Source organism: Onychomys torridus, chromosome 18 (assembly GCF_903995425.1).
Source record: "Onychomys torridus chromosome 18, mOncTor1.1, whole genome shotgun sequence".
NCBI classification, from domain to species: domain Eukaryota; kingdom Metazoa; phylum Chordata; class Mammalia; order Rodentia; family Cricetidae; genus Onychomys; species Onychomys torridus.
The window spans coordinates 42,017,148-42,039,542 of NC_050460.1; the positions used below are offsets into that span (position 1 = coordinate 42,017,148).

The 22,395-nt window shown below is 44.4% G+C and overlaps 1 protein-coding gene and 1 pseudogene across 5 annotated transcripts in view; one reads left to right on the forward strand and one right to left on the reverse strand.

Moving 5' to 3' along the window:
• Positions 1 to 22,395, forward strand: part of Micu1 (mitochondrial calcium uptake 1) — a 160,942-nt gene that overhangs the window by 68,253 nt on the left and 70,294 nt on the right. For 3 of the 5 annotated variants that reach the window (XM_036167618.1, XM_036167617.1, XM_036167620.1), the window contains 2 exons: positions 4,345 to 4,350; positions 5,431 to 5,545. In XM_036167618.1, coding sequence (XP_036023511.1) covers positions 4,345 to 4,350; positions 5,431 to 5,545 — 121 coding nt within the window. The remainder of the gene's footprint in view (positions 1 to 4,344; positions 4,351 to 5,430; positions 5,546 to 22,395) is intronic. The other 2 variants (XM_036167619.1, XM_036167621.1) reach the window with 1 other exon arrangement.
• Positions 21,625 to 22,045, reverse strand: LOC118569778 (annotated as a pseudogene).

The window sequence follows — 22,395 nt, forward strand, 5'->3', positions numbered from 1 at the left end:
TTGATGGTCCGTGCACCGTTAGCCATAGACTGGTGAGTCCGTGAGACTAGTTGGAAGCCAAAGGGCAGGCAGGCACTTGAACACACAGCCATTCAACCCAGTAAAATTTGGGGGGCTTTTTAATTCACTGTGAAGTGTGGTAATCACATGTATGGAAACAGTTACTCGTAAGAGCACTGGCTGCGCTTCTAGGGGGCCCAGGTTCAATTCCCAGCACCCACATGGCAGCTCACAACTGTCTGTAACTCCAGTTCCAGGGTACTCAACTCTATCTCAAAATCAAAAGTAAAAGGTCTGGGAGCTCCACTCAGTTAGAGTACTTGCTCCATACATACAAAGCTGAGTTCAAGCCCCCAGTAACCACACTCAGACATGTAAATCGGGGATCTAAGGATGTAGCACAGGTGTAGAAATCTTGCCTGGTAAGCCTGAAGCCCTGGTTTTCTATTTTAAAAAAAAAAGTCAGAGCGTGATACCATAGTACAAGTGAAACCACACCAGCCCCTTCATGGAGGGTAGGGTTCTTCGTTATTTAAGGTCGATAACTTCAGTGTCTTAGTGATATCACACCTGTAGCTCTGTTCTATGTGTTGAAGTAAGGCTAGGTTCTAAGAGAATACTAAAAGTTATATTTTGTTCATATATGACAGTGAGCTTTGAAGTATGCTGCAAAATTTTGTCATCCAAAAGGGGACATTGATCACTAAGTTGAAGGGAAGGATGCTCTAAGTTGACCTGCATTCTGCCTCACACTTTAATTTCATAAGTTGAAGTGGTTAGAGAAGAAATTGGTAGGTAACACCTGAGCTATATAATGTGGCCTGATACTTCATAAGGTGCCTGTGATTGCAATTCTCTTTTTAAAATACACTTAGTAATTTTCACCATACGCTGAAGTAGCTGAAACCCTCCCTTGGGGACCTTAAGATGAATGGCATTTCTTCCAGATGCTCACTGCGTTGAAACTGTAATAAACCTAATCTTATAGCATATGCTCTGGGAAGATAGTTGAAGCAACTTTGAAATATTTCTTTGCACTTTTAAGCACAGCTTTGATTTATTTCTTACCGTTTGTGTATTATCTTTGCTATTTATATTGATTTCTTACATTGAATTAATGCGTGTTCTTTGGATTTTGTTAGAAAAATTACATTTTGAAGAGAAAATGATAAGGAACATTGTGTTTTCCTTTAAAAAAAAAAAATGTGCCTCCCTTTAGCTCTGTGAGCAAACAGAGGATGTTTGCTTAGGGCAAAAAAAATGGCTTAAAATTTAGTCCAGCATTAAACATTACCTAAAAGATGAAGCAAGGGAACATTGTACCTGCATTTTCCAGTTGCAGGATTGAACATTAATGGGACCTTTGGAGTCAGAGACACCAACCAGCACCCTCTCTGTACTGTCAGCCTTTCAGTTCCTTCAATTGTTCATTTCCATTTTTACTGTACTTCAGGCTTTTACACTTCCAATTGCAAACTCGTATCTCTGTTCTTCATAGCTTCCTTATATGTGTATATATATATATATATATATATATATATATATATATGTATATATATATGTCACGGACAAATGATTTGAGGATATCATCTATATTAGAATTGGATATTTTTAAAAAGCCAGCTAAGATCTCCAGAGTCCTGGGAGTGGATGAAGAGAACTTGCTCCCACAAGTTCCCTTCTGACTCCGGATGTACACAACAGCACGTGCACATCCCTACACACATACACATTAACTACGTAAATGTAAAATATACACCATGGCACATGCACATCCCTACACACATACACATTAAGTAAACAAATGTACAATGAAGCTGGACTGCCTATCTCACTTTACAGGTTAAAAACTCAAAATGAATCAGAAAGTTTTAAAAAGGAGTTAATGCTTTCAAACTAGAAAGTAGAAGTAGCTCCGTGACCTTGGCTTCAGTGATGGAGTATTAACTACAACATGAGATAAAAGAGGGAAAAAAATAGGTGAACTGAAGTTCACCGCAGAACCTTAGGTGACTCACAGAATGTTATCAGGACAGTGAAAACGAGCATGAAGAAGGAGTGAAAATATTTTCAGAGTATATAAATGGTAAGGTCATAGCATCCAAGAGGTGTCAAACTGTTCTTAAAAATCATCAGAGCAAAGCCAGCCGAAAAATGGCACAGGCCTTGGATAGACATTCAGATGGCCTGTGCCATCTCAGGTCATGAGGCATGTGGCAGCAAGCTAGGCACAAAGAAAGATGCACATCAAAATTTAATGAAGCCAAGTGTCAGGACTTGTAATCTGAGCACTTGGGAGACAGAGATAGAACCACTTCAAGCTTGAGTCCCAAAGCATCCAGGGCTAAACAGCGAAACCCTGTCTGGAAGAGAAAAAGAAAACATTACAGTGAGGTACCATTGTACGTCCATGAGGACAGCAGCAAGGTGTGTAGAAATGGATCCTCTGTTCCTGGGGGTGGGGTGTGTGCTGAATCACTGAAGGAAATGGTTTGGCTGTCCCTCAAGACTTAAAGACAATTACTAAGTAATAGGAGAGTTCTACTCTTAGGTGTGTGTTGAGAAAAGCCCAACTACTCTCTCTGACAGTTGTTGGTGATTGCATACAGCAGCCAAAAGGCAGACATCATCTGAGCGCCCTGCCTGTGGATGTGTACACCAATCCTGCTATATACACACAGTACAACGATTTGGGTAATAGAAAGTAATTACTGATCCACGCTATTTGGATGAACCTAGCGAACATTTAATGGTAGAAGTCAGGCACAACAATATTCATATGATGTATGGTTAAATAGTTGAAATGGTAACTTTATGGAAATGCCATCACAATAATATGTACTAAACCTTCAAGGGAAAACTGTTCCAGATAAAGGAACCTAAAGAAACTTGGCAAAATGATGCATTTTTATTCTGACGTCTGGACTGGGAAGAAGGGGCATGGGTGTAGAGGAAATGGTTGGGATAGCTGTCTAAGTGGGAAAGTGGACAGGATGCAGGTTGACAAGATGACTTGAGTTTGAGCCTTGGAGCTCACATCACAGAAGGAAAGAACTGACCTCAGGATGTCATCTGACTGCCACACTCTCACAGTGGCATGCACACAAAATAATGTACTAAGGTTCTTTATTAATGGATGATATTAAGTAATATACTATGTGTATTAATATTAAACTTCCTGGTTTTATTGAGTTTATTCTACATGCTTGAGAGAATGTCTTTGTTCATAGGAAATATATGCTGATATATTTAAAGTAATGTAAAAAAGCACACGTCTCCAGCTGACTCAGAGTGATGTGAAGGCTGTCTCCGTATAAAATATAAAGCCGGTGGAGTCATGTGTTAGTACACTTGCAGAAAAAGTATATTCTGGCTCCTTATACCAGTCTGTCAATTCTTCTGTCAGTTTGAAATTGAGTGAAAATCTAAAATTAGTGGCCAAGTGTCTGTCTTTGGTGTCTGTCTTTATTCTTCCGAGCAGCACCGTGGAGTGATACTACTCATAGCTCTGGCTAAGCTGCCTCCTCTCACTTGGTAAACTCTCACCTGCTCCTCAACTTTTGGCTCCCAATGCCATCTTTATTTTAATGCACAGAGCAGCATCTCCATGAGATTATTATAATGTTAATTCTTTGGCTTCCATATATACTTACTACTTTGGATAGCAATCATATGCCTTTGGAAACATTTTCTTTTCATGTAAGTCTTTCTGTTCACAATGTTTTGCAACATATCAGATCATTATATATAAATAACAATTTCTATCAATTGTATATACATACATATTTTTTGAGGAATTTACATATTAACTTTCCAGAGAGTGGCCTTGCTGCCCTGGCTCTCCTCCAGTAGATTCTCCTCCTGGAAATTATGTTTAATTTCTGGGTAGAGAACCAAGTGTTGGCTTAAGATCCAGCCATACTGAGAGCACCTTGAACTACGTGCTCATTTTAGTGGTTAAGTCAAAGATATAATCACTAAATACTGTCACAGGGGATACTGTATCAGCCACGGAAGTCAGAGAAGCACTTGCTTCCTGTCTTCTGTTTGGATTCGCATTGCTGGGGATGGAACTCGGGGTCTTGGGCACGTGAGGCAGGACCTCTACCACCGAGCAGCAGCCCAGCCCCAAGTTCTTTCTCCAATGGCATCTGCAGTCCAACTCTAGAGTCTGGGACCATTTGGTTGGCCCCGCCCGTGCCTGTGGGTCCACACCTGTTGGTGGATCACCTGAGTTGGTTAAGGTCACTCGGGGGTGATGCCATGCTGACTCCCATGATGCTTGTGCTCTCCATTGCCTAACCACTTCTCTTTCCTTTGTGATGTTGATGGGATCTCCACTAGACAGAGGTAACCGTGGTCGCCTGCGCCTGGATGCTGGTGTGCTGGTGCCTGTCGGTTTTCATGAGACTCCCCAAGTGCTGCCTGCCCGTTTCTGCTTGCATGAGATTGTTGCTTTGACTGCGCTTCCTTAGTTGGAATTCTTAAAACCTCTTTCTTTCTCCCCTTCCCCCTTGGTGCACAGAATAGTTTCTTAAATACCTGTGGTTGGTCCAGAACTTACGGACTTTGTTTCAAGTGCAACTCTCTGGTGGATCCTTTGCAGTTTTTGAAAGTATCTTCAGCGTCACCACTGATTTTTGTGCTTCAAAAGAGGAATTCAGAGGACAGGAAAAGTTTAGCTGGACAAGTGGAAAGGGACCATGTGTCCGGCAGGCTGCTACTGAAACTGGCCTTCATGATCCTAGAGAAAGGGAAGGTACATTTAAGTAAGAGCTGAGACAGGAAACCATTTGTTTTCGTCAAAGAGCTGAAGTTCAGTAGCGTCCACTCTAATGGAATAATAAATAGGTTGTTGTGTCTAAATCTTGTGGTGAATGTCAGATTTGGCATCGTATTTCAGAATATTCTTTATCTCACATACTCTTCCATATTTCAGACTAAGATTAAGAGTCCAAAAGGAAAGATTAAAAGGAGCATTTCAGAAGCATCTGTGTGGCCTTGAAAGCCGCGGCCTCCCTCCAGTTCAGGTCACTAACAGTGTGCTTTTCGGTCACTTAGAACCAGTGTGACCTTTAGCTTTTCCATGTGTTTGAATTTTTTTTTCCTTTGTGTTTCAGAGTGAGGTCAGTCGGTTTAAAATTAGAACAGTTCTGAGGTAGGGCTGTGTATTCAATGACAGGAAATAATTGAAATCATTTTCTAATTTCCTATTAACCCAGTGTTTCCGAAAAAAAAAAAAAAAAAAAACTAATCATTTTGCCTTGGAATTTTCATTAGCTTAAAAACTGTAAAGGATCCATTGGTTTTGAATGGCCGTCCTCGAAATGCATAGGTAGTGAACTGTGAGGTGACTGCCCAGTCCCTCCTGCTCTGTGTTCTAATCCAGCTCTGTCTTCTTTATTTCTTGGTGGGACCTGCGTATCCTAGAAAATTGCCCAGGAACGAGAAAAATTTGCTGACGAAGGCAGTATATTCTACACCCTTGGAGAATGTGGGCTCATCTCCTTCTCCGACTACATTTTCCTTACGACTGTTCTTTCCAGTAAGTATGAACGTCCGATTTTATTTGTTTGTAAGGAACACACAGAAATAGAGAAACCGCTAAGCTGATCGGCTGGCAACCAATCCCTATGTACAGTTAGTGGATTAAAACTCTCACGAGATTGTGTTTGTTTTTTCTGTGATTTGTGTGTGAAGTCACTTAAAAGGAAAAGAAACCTAAGGTGTCAGGTAGAATTTTTAAAGCACACAGCCTGCCACATTACACCTGCTGGAACCGGCTCTGTGTTCTGAGGACCAATCACATACCACGACCGCTGCGGCTCTGTCGTGTGGCTTCGTCCACCAAGGAAAAGTGGCCCCATTCTCCTGCTTGTGTTGACCACCCACTTTTTAATCTCGGAGGACTGTTTCTGGGGACTCAGAACGCAGTAGCTACTTATGTAAAACATGGGCGTGTGTCTGGTTTTTAAAGTAAAACAATTTAGGGTGTGCAACACTGGGACTTTTTCTTCATGTGAATTTTGATCATTCATAAAAACTAAACAAGATGTTCATAGCTCTCTGTGGTGTGCAGTCTGTTAAAATATAACTCAGGTGAGAGCTGACGATACAGCTTGGTGGTTAAGTACTTGCCTAGTCTGTGTGAGGTCCTGGGTTGAGCCCCCAGCACTGCAAAAGCAAAGTGCCAAAGTGAACCAGGGCTCAGACTCGACATTCTGTCGACAGTGATTCTGAGTGTTCTTCCAGCTAGGAAAGAGGCGGCCATCATCCCCCCCCCCCCATCCATCCATGGATGAGTTTCTAAAAGATAAAACACTGAGTCAGGTGGTGAGGGTGGTTTTGAGACAGGGTCTTTCTATGGAGCCTAGGTTGCCATCAAACTTGACAATCCTCCTGTCTCAACCTGCCAAGTACTAGGATCGGTGTGCACCACTATGCCCAGTTTATGGGTTTTAAGAGATGGAAGACATGGCTCTCGCCATGACCAACCAGTTTCAGCCTTCTTCCTTCCATGTAACTGCTGACAGGGAAAAGAAGAAGGAGATGTATACCTTATCACAGCTGTCCGAGGGGTGCCACTGTGTCACTTACCATAGCTGGCCTTGGGGTGCCACTGTGTCAGAACGAGTGTACGCGGCAGCCTAGCCACATTAAAGCTTATCTTGGCTCTGGGTTTTGGTTTGGTTTGGTTGTTTTTTGTTTTGGTTGTTTTTTTGTTTGTTTGTTTTGAGACAGAGTCTCTCTACATAGCCCTGGCTGTCCTGGAACTTACTGTGTGTGTAGACCAGGTTGGCCTCAAACTCAGAGATCTGCTTACCTCCACCTTCCACCACACCCAGCCCACACCTTGACTCTTTTTTACTGGTGAGGCTAGCCTTTAATGGCTGAACCATCTCTCCAGCCCAGACTTTGACTCTTTTTTTAAAAAACAGAAATCATTTTCTCTGTGTATGTTTATACCTGAGTGTATGTGTGTGCACTGTGTGTGTAGATGCTACAGAGCCACTCAGTGTCGGTGCTGAGAACTGAACCCTGGTCCTCTGCAGAGCAGCAAGGTCTCTCAGCCACTGAGCATCTTTCCAAACCCTTGTTGAGCTTTTTCTTTTTAATCAAATTTGGAAGTCCTGCAGCTGCTCAGATATTGTGACCTTCTTCAGATGCACTGAAGTCATACCTTTCCCCCACACTTCAGCCTGTGCCATTGGCTGCTGTTGTCTCCATTTTACAGATGAAGACACTCTGGCATACAGAATGTTCCAGAGCTTACCCCTAGCCCCACTGTGAATGAGTAGCTATTTTCAGATAGGGGCCTAAACTGAGCAGCCTCTGGGCTCCTGTGGCTTTCCTGCCCTGCTCTCGGTGTCAGCAGTGACAGTTGGAACTCACTCGCTGCCTCAGTTTCTCTAAGGCTGAGCTGTGGAGAGGCTATGGTGGCAGTCTCTTCATGCCCCATATGGCATTTTCACTTTATCGAACAAGCTGCCAGGGAAAATCCGCCACAGACGTTACCCTGGGGTCAGGTCAGGGCTTTCCCACACTCAGGGCTGGTGGAGTAACAAGGCCCATTGCAGTCTAACTATGGTAAATGATCCCCAAGTCATCCTGGGCAAGGGCAGACAGCTCCCTAAGCCTCAAACGTGCTGGTATTGGACCCTCGAGATGGCCCCGCGGGTAAAGACTCACTACCCGAGTTCAATCTCCTGACCCCACAGAGAGGAAAGAGAGAACCAACTCTTAAGTTGTATACACACACACACACACACACACACACACACACACACACACACAGAGTAAATAAATAAGCATTGCTAGTGAATTGGTGTAGGACTAGAACATGCATTAGTGTATTATTGTTCTGATGCACAGCAGGTAGCAGGGGCTGTAGAAAACAATAGGACAGTTGAGTCAGGACCGACCTTCTGATGAGTTGTTTGCACTCAGTGAGTACACTCGTGACATCATCATTTGAGTGCCACCAACACTCTGCCCTAGCGGGCTGAAGCATGGGACCCCAGCATGCTTGAGAAGCTCCACTCTTTGTCAAAAATAAAATCTAAGAACTACAGGTAGCAAATTGTTCTTTTCCAATTTACCATGTCTCAAAATAAAACCAGGGATGCCACTTTCCTGAAGAAATTGTGTTGTGCAGCGTGATTTCTCATTAAATGGTTTTTGTTCTCATTGAAACTTTAAAGCAGTTTGATGAGAAATGTCTTGTGCATAAAGTAAGTGGCATTGATTTCTTACTCTTCTCCGTATGTAAGGGCCTTCTTGGCCAGCTAACCACTGAACCCCTGTTCTCCCATCTCATACACATACTCACACACACATTCTCAGAAACCTCTCTCTTCTTTTTTTTTTTCCTCCTTGGCCTCCACCACCACTTCAGAGTCTGTGTGATTTATTGTTTATCTCTCTCATTGTCCATTCGCCAACCTAAACTGTTGCTTACAGAACAGCAGTCACAAGTTTATGACAGTCACTACAGATACTTGCTGCACTAAAGAGTTACAGCAGAGACGCAAAACAAGAGGATAAGATCTATCGAGGTTGGTGTGTTTGTTTCCTCCCAAACCAGCCTTGCTGTTGGGATCCTAGGCCAGGAAGAGTCCTTGTAGTCAAGTGTTAATGTCTTCAGCCTGCAGCTGTGCGCGGGCAGAATGAGGGAACGCAGTTTTCAAACTAATGTATTTCAAAACACGCGTGATTCCTTATGCTAATTCAGAATCCATGCATTGTTTCCTGCCCTGGGCCGGGTACACAAATTCTGCTGTTTATATTTCATTTCTCTGATCTGCTTTGATGGATTCACTTGAAATTTTTTTTAGCATGAGCATCTATATTAAGTAGAATATTAAATACTTACTGGGTAGCTATTCATCAATAAAATAAGTTCATGTTCTTACTAGGCAAGATGATTAATAATTATTATTAAATAATTTCCAAAGAGCCTCTGATCCTTAAAGTAGGTTAATAAAAATCAAGTGAGAATACACAAGCATGGTTATTTATGGCTCATTATCTGCACTATCCAACTGCAGCATTTGCTCGTGGCCTTGAAATAGAAGCAGGGATTTTTCTTCATATCTGAGTACAGAGAAATGCTGTCAGGGTTTATCTAGAATGCTCAATATTACTGATTTGGGTCATTTTTACTAATGTTGAGATTGACTACATTGTAACAATGAAATGGAAAGCCTGACTTGTGCCTATTGTCAGTTGATTGTATTTTGACATGACTATTTTGTATTCTTACCTCCATATGTGTCCAGTTAGAATTATTAATTCTGTGAGCTAATAACATGGAGTAATCTTAGCTAGGGCGGCAGGAGTCGTAAGTCATTTGTAAAAGCTCATGACTAAGCAGCTTCCCACCAGAGAAATGCTATGGCGTGCCCAGAACTGAGGGCTTTAAAGCTCGTGTAGAGCTGAGAAATGTCAGGCAGAATTCAGTGTGTTCTGATTTTGACTCTTTTAGATTCCAAGCAATTAGTGAAGAAATTGAATTGTGTTTTCACGGTAGCATAATTTGACTGAGCGAAAATTAAGCCATGTCTTCGTTGTTTTGCATATTTCTCACAAATACATCCACCTCCTGGAAAATTACAATAATGTCACTTCTGTCAGCAATTTTAAAAACACTTTTAAATATGCAGTATTTTAGGTTATTTGGGGAGGTCTATGTCATTCCAGTAGCCCCAGTTTCTCTGGAAAGTTGACATATTTACATCTCTGTAACAACCACCACCCGAGGTGCTTAGCTCAGATGAACAAGATTGAGTTCTTGTAGGACATCTGACTCCGTGTCTTTGATGACAGCATCACGTGGACTTCAGTGTAACTCCCTGTCTCTCTTTTGTTACCCTGGAGCAGACTGTTGAAGCCGCCACTAGCCCTGGATAACTCTCTGCCTGCTGTCCCCTTTCCCTCAGGCCCTCCCCTATCCCATTTGCCTTCCACTGATAGCTGGGCTGGTTCTGTAGGAACTTAATTCTCAGTGGCTACTGATGTTTAAGGGCATTTGCTTATGGCCTATAAGCCCCACTTTTCACCATGTTTGCCTGTCAGAAGCTAGACTGGAATCTAATGTCTGTGCCTATCTTATTATATACCTATCTGCATGCCTGTCAGTACCTAGCCCTTCACCATAAACTCAATGCTTACAGTGTTTGTGAATGCTCAGGCTTCATCATTTGCTGCCTCCATGCTCCTGAAGCTAATTCGTTGTTGTTGTTGTTGTTGTTGTTGTTGTTGTTGTTGTTTTGAGCTGAGGACTGAACCCAGGGCCTTGCGCTTGCTAGGCGAGCACTCTACCACTGAGCTAAATCCCCAACCCAAATAATGTTTCTATCTTTTTTGTTTTGTTTTGCTTTTGAGACAGGGTTTCTCCATGTAGCTTTGCACCTTTCCTGGAACTCACTCTGTAGACCAGGCTGGCCTCGAACTCACAGAGATCCGCCTGCCTCTGCCTCCCGAGTGCTGGGATTAAAGGCATGCACCACCACCACCCAGCTTGCAAGTTTTTTAAGTGCTTTTGCAAACTAAGTATGGTGGCACATGCCATAGCCTCAGCACTTGGGAATCTGAGGCAGGAGGATTGCTGCAAGTTTGAGATCAGACAGGATACTTAGTGAAGGCCAACTTGGAATACATAGCAAAATCTTGCCTCAAAAGATCGAGACAAAAATACTGTCATTGAATGTTTCCCCAGTTATCATCTAAGTCTAGAGAAGCTGTTCAACAGTTTGTGGCACATAAAGTACTCCACGTATATTTGTTGCTAAATAAATAAAACTCTATGAATGATTACTTTATATATATGTATTTTATATTGCTACATATACCTTCAGCTTCCTGATTAATATTTAAAATTCTATTGCATTAATAGTCTCTATAATATATAAACAAAGCCAGAAAATTAATTGTAGCAGCCAATTTTTTTTTCTACTGGGACACTTAATTGAAAAGCAAATAGCTTTTGAATGCATACCAAAATGAGTTACATGTAAAGAGGGTCCTTCAGATTGACACAGGTTAAGTAACAAACTCCAGTTCTTTATTAATGCAGCTAGCTCTAAGCAGCTAGATGACAAAGTCCATCTTGGCATAAGCTGTTGCCTTGGTTATTAAACTTCTGCTTTTGATAGGAAGCCACCCAAAATGAAAAGAAGGTCAAGTAGGTGAACATTTTTCTTGTAATGCTCTGAATACAGGGATGGGATCTGTCTCATAGGCAGATGTACTTTGGCCATAAAGCAGTAATGAAGTTGAAGAGAGTATACTAATACTGTAGAACATGACTTTAATGCGGGTACAACACAGGGTTGCCTTGTAGAGTTCCCCTTCTGGTACTCTGGAGAAATCTAAGCCCTCTGACATCTCATGCATTGAACACTCTGGACAGCGTCAGTGTCAGGAAGGTCAAGGTATGCAAATGAAAGACAGCAGCTCCCTGGGATAAAGCCCAAAGATAGGCTGTGGGCTGTCAACCAGAAACATCAGTCACTGTGTTTTTCTTCACATAAAATTATGTTTTTGTTATTGATCGGGATCAGGGCTGCAATGTATTTTCCACAGAAAATGGCAATAGAAATTGTAGGTGGACTGAATGTCTATATAACTGGAAGCTGGAGAAATGCAAAGAACATCATAATCTTTAAGCCCAGAACCTCTTAACATGTTGAGCTTCATACTATGAATGTTCAGAAAACTTCAGCAGTTAATCAATTAACCGCACAGAATTTCAATGAGGAATAAAGGTCTCTTCCTCTTAGGATTTCCAAATACCAGCAAAACTGGATCAATATCAATTTAAAGTCTGTCCTGAGAATGCATTAAACTTGCAATTTCATGTTTAGAATATAATAGAGCAGAAACACGGTTCTCCTGAGTGGGACCTCCCAATCAGCACTGCCAGCAATAACAGCTTGCCACCCTCTTATTTTAAGTGTGTCTTGGATAGTGTGGATTCAAGTGTGTCTGTAAATCCCAGAGTGTGGGTTTGTCTCGGCAGTATGCAGAGTGTAGGCATCATGACCACACCTTGTGCCTTCAGATCTGTGAAAAGGTTTAACGGTCTAGAGTTGGGCTCCATCCTCCAAGCCATATAAGGGAAAGTCTTTTGTAACTTCCAGAAATCTAAAGGACTGCAGGAGGTGGAGATGAACTAGCACACTTGGCCATGGGTCGCATCCCCAGCATACACATAAAACCACCTAGTATTGATTACCTCTGTGAGAGGCCATTTGTTACTGGTCTTCTCATTGACTACCAAATCCTCAGTGTTCCCCAGGCATGTGTCCAGCAGATCAACTGCTTGAATCGACTTTTACATCTGATTGATGATGACCTTGTTTAGAGTCTGGAAAGTTTTGTCAAGCACTTTCATAAAGTGCCTGCCCTTAGCCCAGTGATCCTTTTCCATGAGTTCAGATGGAAATTATAATTTATAATTACATATATAATGATGTTGACCTAAAAAATAATTGGGAAAGAACTGAGGCTGGCTGAGTTTGGTGGCTGACCCATGAAAGAGTGGACTGAACCAGTTACTATGCAATGAGGTTCCTACCATTCTTAATATAATGTATGTAATACAGAGATGTTACCAGCAATGAAAATGTTCATAATGTGTTGACTCTTTATTGGGAAAACAAACATACTTTCACATGGTGTGAACTTTAGGTATTTCAGGTAGATTTTTAGCCTTGTTTCTCCACCAAGGAAATTTCTAACTACTATATTCTCAAAGTTAGAAACAAAAATTTTGGCCAGCCTGGTCTACAGAGTGAGTTCCAGGGCAGCAAGGACTACACAGAGAAACCCTGTCTTGAAAAAAAAAAAATCTTATTTTATTGTTTCAAATTATATAATATGGAGAAGCGATGTGTGTGTGTGTGTGTGTGTGTGTGTGTGTGTGTGTGTGTGTGAGAGTGTGTGAGAGTGTGTGCGCGCACAGGCACTTTACTGACTAAACCATCTCCCAGCCCAGAAATGAGATGTTTTTAATGACATGATGCCATTTCACATTGTACAATCTGATTTCCCTTAAGTGTGGTTAATGAGAAAATACAGCTGTACAGCCACAACAAACTATTCAAAAATCACCTTATTAACTTTTGTTGGGCATATTAAATTACTAAATGCTAAATTAATTTTAGTAATTAAATTACCAAAACCTAAAGCATGTGGTCTAGTCAAAAAGTTGGGGGAGCGTTTTTAATTCTAATTCTAGCACAACCCAAAGGAAGAGCTTGGATTTAAATTTTATCTCATAACATTATTTTTCTGTAAGACGGGTTTGCGTTTTATCCCGCTCTATTCTTACTGGTCTTTATTCGCTCTTGCTGCCTTGTCTCTCAGAGGTGTCTGTCAGATACAAAGGCTGCTTGCCAAGGGGTGAAGGTGGCGGTGACGTCTAGGTAACATATGACACTAGGCATGACCGAGCTTTGACTGAGAAAAGTCCGCCTAGTTCCTCACGCTACCTTACGGGCTTAAGTGAAAGTTTGCAAGTTTCTTTTGTTTGTTTGGTTTTTGCTTTTTGCTTTTTGTTTTCCGAGACAGGGTTTGTCTGTGTAGCTTTGTTCCTTTCCTGGATCTCACTTGGTAACCCAGGCTGGCCTCGAACTCACAGAGATCCGCCTGGCTCTACCTCCCCAGTGCTGGGATTAAAGGCGTGCGCCACCACCGCCCGGCCGCAAGTTTCTTTTTAAACTTCAACTGAGTAAGGTCCTAGTGCATTGGTTCTCAACCTTCCTATTGCTGCGACCCTTAACACAGTTCCTCGGGTTGTGTTGTGACGGCCCCCCCAACCATAAAGTTATTTCATTGCTCCTTCATAACTGTAATTTTGTTACTGGTATGAATTGTAATGTAAATGTGACCCAGAGGGGTCACAACCCACAGGTTGAGAACCACTACTCTAGAGGAAAGTACTTGATGGCAAAGGACTGCCCAGAAGGAATGAGTTCTGGAAAGTATCACAATCCAAACCCTGCCTTAGGCTTGGGGCCATGAAAGCTCCGTGGTATGTCTTCTCCTCCATCCTTGTGCACAGACCCACAGGCCCGAAGCTCTCAGATCAGGGTGAGCGGAAAGGCTGGCAGACAAGCTGGAGCTAGGGCAACCCCTGAGTCACACACTGGGTTCTCCTCCAGATGGGTCTGCAGCGCCATGAGTGCCTCCTCCCAGAGGCCGCAGGTCACAGTGCCATTGGCCACCTCCCGAAGGCCACCGCTGTTCACGCTGCTGAGGCTGCCTCGTCTGCTAAATACGTAGGGAGTCTAGTGCTCCTGTCTTCTTGGGCAGTAATGGTGCTGAGTGACCATATGCAGAACCATCTGGACTGTTCGATCCTGGGGTGAAGGTAGCTGAGCTGGGAAGACCAGCAAGATGCAGAAGCCGTGGCCGCCAAGGCTGACGGGAGCCTACGTCACTGATGAAAGCCCTCTCTCCAAGCAGGCACTGGGCAGTCCTCTCCAGACTCTCAGGAAGCTTCATCTGCCCTTCTTCCAGCTGTGTGCTCGTGGAGACCAGGCCTGGTCTCTTTCTTCACTTTCTCAGCCTCTGTTCCAGAGCCTTGAAAGGCCCAGGATAGACAGGACATTCCAGGTCTGGGTTCCTGAGCATGATGAGCCTTCTGTGTAGTTCGGATGGTGGGGCCAAGTGTGAGAAAACATGCCTGTAATCTCAGTACTAGGAGGCTGAGACAGGAGGATTGCAAGTTTGAGTCCAGTCTGGGATACACAGCAGGACCCTGCCTCAAGACTGCACCTTCACCTAAGAACAAGGGACTGTGCAGATATCTGACCACTAAAAAGAAAGAAAGAAAGAAAGAAAGAGAGAGAGAGAGAGAGAGAGAGAGAGAGAGAGAGAGAGCAGAAGTTGTTTCTTTTGCTCTTCAGCTAGAAGGCCCTCTTCAGCTTCCAGGCACAGCTTGGCTCACTGTCATTGAGGAGAAACTGAAGTTGTTTCTGGAGAAGGATGCTGCCTTCTGGCAGACCCTGACTCAGCACCAGTGGCAGAGCAGAGAGGAGACTTTATGTTTGTGTGTGTCTGGTGGTTGGGAAAGATGCCCATGAGTAAAAGGTGGGTCCTATGTGAATCTGACAGCCGACTGACCTGTGGGGAGATTGCATTGCAAGTTAATGAGTATGTGGAATGCAGTCCCAGTTTCCAAGTAGGGCACTAGCCCTTACCACAAAGCATCCACGGTAGGTCAACTCATCCCTGCACTAGCCCTTACAACAGTGTGTATACAGTAGGTGACCTCATCCCTACACTAGCCCTTACAGCAGTGTGTATACAGTAGGTGACCTCATCCCTACACTAGCCCTTACAACAGTGTGTTTACAGTAGGTGACCTCATCCCTACACTAGCCCTTACAGCAGTGTGTATACAGTAGGTGACCTCATCCCTACACTAGCCCTTACAACAGTGTGTATACAGTAGGTGACCTCATCCCTACACTAGCCCTTACAACAGTGTGTATACAGTAGGTGACCTCATCACTACACTAGCCCTTACAACAGTGTGTATACAGTAGGTGACCTCATCCCTACACTAGCCCTTACAACAGTGTGTATACAGTATGGTGACCTCACCTCTACTACTAGCCCTTACAACAGTGTGTTATACAGTAAGGTGACCTCATCCCTACACTAGCCCTTTACAACAGTGTGTATACAGGTAGTGACCTCATCCCTACACTACCCTTACAGCAGTGTGTAATACAGTAGGTTGACCTCATCCCTTACACTAGCCCTTACAGCAGTGTGTAATACAGTAGGTGACCTCATCCCTACACTAGCCCTTACAACAGTGTGTATACAGTAGGTGACCTCATCTCTGGCTTAGTGCAGAAGTTAGCCTCCAGGACTGGGACAGCTCAGCTGCATACTTAGTTTCCCTACACTGCCACCTTTGCCTGACTGTGACCCTGCAGGTGACAACCCTAGACATGGAACCTTGGGGATAAGAGTGTGGCTGTCTGCTGTGTCCATTCGCCTCTGAAGCTCTCGGGCCATCCTTCCCACGGGCACTTCCATCTCTCCTTTAGCCTGCTTCCTTACTCTCTAAGTGATGCTAGGATCGCACAGCCCAGGTAATCATCTGGATGGTGTGCTTGGAGGGCTGGTGGCCACTGGGACGAGGCACTCTTAGATACTGTGACACTGGAAGCCAGGTGCCCTCCCAGCACCACTAGTAATAGAGCCCTTGGTCCTTCCTGTTAGATGAGTAGGAACCAACCCAAGATCCGAGCCAGCCCCTGGCTCTTCCACAGGTTGCTGAGGCTTTAGCAGAACCCGGCTGAGTTCTCTACAAGCTCACTTTCCTTGCCCCCCCCCCCCCCCCACCCCACCTCGTCCTGGATAGAGAGAAGCCGAGGTGTTATTCAGGGACTTACTTTGAAGCCTTTAGGCATTTGCAGCAAGACAGCAGCCACCCTGCTGATCCCCCAGCAGCAGCAGCAGAGCCTTCCCACAGGCCCCTTCCCACAGAGTGGCTGCTTTTGAGGAAAAAAAAGGCCAAAGGGTTTTCAGAGTACCTATGAAGCATTCACTGCCAGAAATAAAATCAAACTACAACAAGCCAGCCAAGGTCAATGAAAAGAAAATCCATCTGCTGCTGCTTAATTGCTTTTAAAATGATTCTGAGGATATTTACATTTTGGAAAGCATTCTTCAGAAGCCATGCTATCCCAAGGCAATGCTGAACCACAGCTGTGGCTCACTTAATGGAGGAATGCTCCCTACTCAGTAAAGGACAGAAAGAGTTCCTCCAGGCACCCTCCAGCCAGTACCTGAAGCATCCAGAAAATCTAGTCTTAAAGAAGTGTTGGTGCTTGTTCAGAATCCCAGCACTCCAGAGGCAGGGCCAGAGGATACTGAAGTTCAGGGCCAGTCTGGCATGATAGCAAGTTCTGAGCCAACTTACTTTAGAAAATAAAAAGATGTGGAAATGAACAAAAAGAAAATCTAATCCTAACAGAGCTTATAAAATTTATTTACTTTTGAGACCAGGTTTTGTGCTATATATAGCCCTGGCTGGTCTGTTCTGCTAGATCACACCAGCCTTGAACTCACAGTGATCTGCTTGCCTCCACATCCCAAGGTGCTGGGATTCTAAATGTGTACCATACACCAACTCTTTATTTCTATGTGTCTGTGTGTGTGTATGCATGTGTCTGTGTCTGTGTACTTAAATGCCACATGTATGTAAGTACCTGTAGAAGCTAGAAGATGTCAGCTGCCCTGGAGTTACAGGTGTTTGTAAACTGCCTGATATGGGTGCTGGGAACCAAACTTAGGCCCTCCAGTCCCTCTTACAGAGTTTTCCTCCTCCCTGCAACCCTACAGAAAGAAGACACCAGGACATGGTGTAATAATCTAGCCCATTATTTTGTATCAAGTTCAGAAGTAACTATATTTAGAATGTTGCATTTCTGAGAGGCACTGGCCATTTAAGGTTCTTCACAGTAGACCCCTGGGATGCTGAAGATCTAGAAGCAAGTCTGAGAATTCTGGTTTTTCCAGATGAGGAAGCAGGTGTGTTTTTTATTTCTCTCGCAAACAAAACTGTGTTAGGTTGTAAGAGCTACACAGTAGATTCGGGCTCTACGTAAGACATTTAATTAATATAGTAAACAGAGCTTGGGTCTCCAAAGCGGTGACTTCCAATTTAAATAATCAGAGGCTGTCAGCTCAGCTGTTGAAATAAAGCAGTGAGGCAGACCACTGACTGGGAGGTTGGTGGTCTTAAGGTTTCCATGACTCAGAATTCTCAGCTTCTGCACATCAGTTACCTCACTACATCCTAGAGCATCGGAACAAACAGTAAAGATGTATGTGGGTAATAGCGCTTTGAGTGGAGAACCAAAGCAACTGAAAATGAATTGCTTCGACTGCAGCCTGTTCCTTTCCTCACCTTTCCATCAGTAACCAAACAGCATCCTGAGGCAGCCCCAGACTCCGCTGTGGAAGAGTTGGCATTAGAGGTCCCGCCTTGCACATTTCCTATAAATGTGCACTAAGCGGAAGTGGCCCCAGAGGTGTGGCTACGGTTGCTGCCTTCTGATTGTTTGTTTGACTTGGTGCATGCAGACAAAAGCATCAAAATGTTTACGATGTGCTCTGGGTTAGTATAGGGCTGTCGTCGATGCTATCATTTGTGTTACGGTATAAAATGATTACGAAAATGGAGTCATAACTAGAGTAGACCTGATTGAGCCCCACAGCCAAGCAGCGAAAGATTGTCATGTCCGCTTTCATCCTTTCCAACATATGGACCTCAGAAATCACATAGGAAGTAGCTTCTGCTCTTTTGGAAGAGGAAAGCTGCAATGTTTACTCTGTGAATGGCCTCAAGTTTAAAAGGATGCTTGTCAGAGCCTTCCTGTGGAAGCAGGTTATGAGTGACCATAAACCCTGAAGGCCCCCTGTAGCCTGCCAGAACAGCTAGATCTTAAAATCCCTGTGAAGTCTTCACAAAGGGAAGCAGGAGGCTCTCCAGACAATTCCCCAACAACAATATCGAAGGCACACTGGGTTGGGGCTTGTTTATCTTGCATGTTTCGGTATGGTCGGTGGATAACTGAACAGACTGGGGGAATTCCTGATGGGAAGACCTACCCTGATGGGCCAGAGGCCCAAATGAGACGAGACAAGACAGCGCTGTCCAGCTTACCTCTGCAGTGCCCAGGGGACAGCGGTGCAGCCTTGGTATGTCCTCACATGTTCCTTATAAGCCCTTGGAGTAGCCCCACAGACAGCCCATGCTTGGTTCAGAGGACCCAAGCATGACAGAACATCACAGGAACTTGTACGTATAGGGTGTTCTCTTGTTAGTAAAATGAATTTAACCTTCATTGTAGGAGGAAATATTAACTATGATTTGATAGACAACTCATTTAGTCATTGGAATAATTGTGCACCTGCCTTATGAAACTAAGAGGACAGTGAGAATAAAAGACCATGGGACCAGCAAGGTGGCTCAGACACAGGGCGCTTGCCACCAAGCCTCATAAACTGAGTTGTGTCCCTGCGACCCTCATGGTGCAGGGGGAGAACTGACTCCTACAAAGATGTCCCCTGATTCCACATGTGTATTTTAGTGCACAAACACGTGCACACATTCTAAATAAATATAAAATAAAACAAATGGGGCTGACAGGCTAGCTCAGCTGGTGAAGGTGCTTGGGTCAAGCCTGACAACTGCATTCAGTCCCCAGAACCCACATGATAGAAGGAAAGAACCCCCTCCTGAAAGCTGACCTCTAACCTACACACACACACACACCATATAAAATAAATAAATGTAATGAAACAGAAGAATCAAAGACCATGATAAAGCTAAAATTACAAGCATCTGTTACTGTGCAATCAGAGGAGGTGGGTAGGGTGCATGCGTGGGAACACTGAGCTGGCTCTGGCCAGTTTCTCCTCATTGGCCTGTACTCCTCCCGACGAGGTGTTTCTCCTCTGCTGCTGCTTTCCCGTTTCCATGCTCCTTAAACACCCGCTCCTTCCCACGTTCTGCCCTTCCACACCCTTCTCTTTACCCCTCAGTTCTTTGGGGGGGGGGGGGGCTTCATTTCAGACTCTTTGCAGCTAACCACATGACACACCAGCAACTCGCAGCTCTGACCTTCTAACCTGCAGTCCACATTCCCACTGTCCCTCCGCATCTCCGTCAGAATGTGCTGTGGAGCCCCTGAATCGGGCAGATCCCAATGGCAGCAGATCCATCTCCTCACCCCTTTTCCGTGTGTTCTATTTCTTCATTTAAGTGACACCTAAGTTCCTCGGTCATCTAAGCCAGCCACGCTGCCATCTCTTCTCACGCTCACCCCGTCACAGCTGCCTGATGATCAAGTTCTAGAATTTCTGCCTTCCTCAGGCATTTCAGGTTCATCGGCTCCTCTCCATTGGCACTGCCGTCACCTCAGGTCACATCTTCAGCGTCTACAGGCGCTGCTGTGACCTGCTCTGAAGGCGACTGCTTTGCAACTCGTCCTTCAACAGACAAATCCTCTGTAAATGCCCGATCATGCCACTGTCCGGGCTCTCTGTGTGGTCCACTGTCCTTAAGCCCTCACAGAAACTAGGCAGATAACATAGGTGAGCAAAGTGGGCCGAGTGTGGGACAGCAGGGGAGGACGGGACAGTGGAGCTCAGACTCAGAATTTTGAAAGACGTGACACACCTCTCCGAGAGTCTCACATTGCATGTAGGTCTGTGTTCACACAGCCAAGCCTAACCTGCCAAGCAGCATGTCTACAGGGTTTCTGTGAGATTATCTCAGAGGTGAGCACCTTGAACTCTTAGCTTTGTAGGGACTGACACAGCACTAGCTGTGTTCTGTGGTTTGTTTTTAGGTCAGAACATCTCAGCATAAAAAGAATGTGTGGTTCCTGATGAGTGGCTCTGTGTTCACACTGGATCAGTGTGAGGCTCGGAGGCCCCGGGTCAGCAGTGGTCTAAGCCCACGCCAGGCCTGCCATGTGCCAACTGTAGGGCTTTCACCTGGATGTTTAACTGCTTTGAGTCTCAGTTTATTCCTGTGTGTGTGTGTGTGTGTGTGTATGTGTGTGTGTGTGTGTGTGTGTGTGTGTGAACTCAACATTTTTTGACCATAATATTCAGGAAAGAGGCAATATTTATAATGAATATCCAGCCATTTTTATCATTTTGTTTCAATGCCAAAGGAGGCTCACTGTTGGCCCCACCACCTGATACTGATAAAAACAAAATGCCTTTAAGAAGAAGAAATAACGTGCGTGACCCAAACACGTGCAAACTTTGCTCCCGGAATTGATCGCATGGGCGGCCCCATGGGGACTGCTCGGAATCTGCCAGGAAATAAAGTAAGAGGTCTAGGAAAATGATTGTAAAGGAGAGAAACTTTCTATGCACTCAGAGTGGTGGTGCCCATTCTTGCTGGGGCTAAGAGGAAGTTCAGGTTGTACCTGTTACTCAAGTCCAGGTAACAGACCACTGTAAGCACATACTCTTCAGGAAGCCTCTGGTGACCATGACGGGGCGCGGCTCTGGGGGGTATTGAGTTGGTACTTTCACTTCGCCAATCCTTTCTCATGAGTGCGTCATACATAAGCCCACGTTACACACAGAGTCTTAGAGATCATTCCAAAAGGTGGGAAGAGAGATGATTGTGCCTTACAGTTTACTACAAATGCATATCATCATACAAAAGCCATGTACCCTGAAATGTACAGAAGGTACAGGATGCTTTGGAGAATGCCATCGTCAGCTCAAGTGAGCTAATTTTTGAGTGGTAATCCTAACAGGCTTTTCCAGTTCCAGTGCAGTTTGGTAAAAGTTTCCAGCAGCGTCTTTTCATCTACATCCATCTCTCAGCCCTTGACACAGTTACTTCCAAAGCCTGTGCTACTTAATTACTGCCTGGCCTCTGCAGTGCTGGCTGGTCCTCAAGACTGAAATCACATCCTTTGCATTGTGAGAGGAAGTTCCAGAAGAGCTGAGAGGGATTCACCCTGTGACAAAGAAGAGGTTCCAGGTCACAAATCAGGATTAACTTGGCCAAAGACTGCTTTTGACGTCTCCTGGAACCATCAGGAGCAACTTTGTCATTCTGGGTCAACAGTCCTTCAGCTGCTGGAGTGAGAACATATCAGTCACATTCCTTGAAAAGAAGCCAGAGAAAAGTGCTTTGATGTTTATCTGGGGTTAGGCATGATCCCAGCGTTCAGATAGAAGTGATCTAACTGGAAACCTTGCCTCCCTTCCTGTGTACCCCCACCACAGGCTGCAGGTTGCTGACCTTGGCAGAGGGGTCAGGGGCCAGCAGGGCATCAGGAACAGCCCCTCTTTGCTCAGGTTTTACTCAGTTTCACCAAACCCAGGTGAAGCTCATGGTCTTCCCCAGTAGCCACTTGCAGAGGGCTAGCCCAGTGCCACTGCTTGCCCTGGTGATCAAAACCACCTTCTGCGTCTTTCACAATACACAGCAGAGCAAATCTGCATCCGCCCCCAGCACCCTACATACCCTGACAATCATTTTTTGGTTTTTCAGGGAGTTTTTTTTGTTTGTTTATTTCATGTGTATGTGTGTTTTGTCTGTTTGTATGTCCATACACCATTTTTACAAGCCAGGTGCTGGCAGAGGGTCAAAGAAGAATTTAGACCCCCTGGAACTGGAGTTACAGACAGTTATGAGCCATCATGTGGGTACAGGAAATTCAGGTCTACCATAAGGGCAGCCAGTGCTCTTACCCACTGAGCCATCTCTCCTGTCCCCTCTGCTTTTTGTTTTGTTCTTTAAACCTTCAAGATTGTAGATACAAAATCCACCAATAAATAGATAAGGTTATCCATCTTAAGGCTTGACTCAAGCCGGGAATGGTGGCT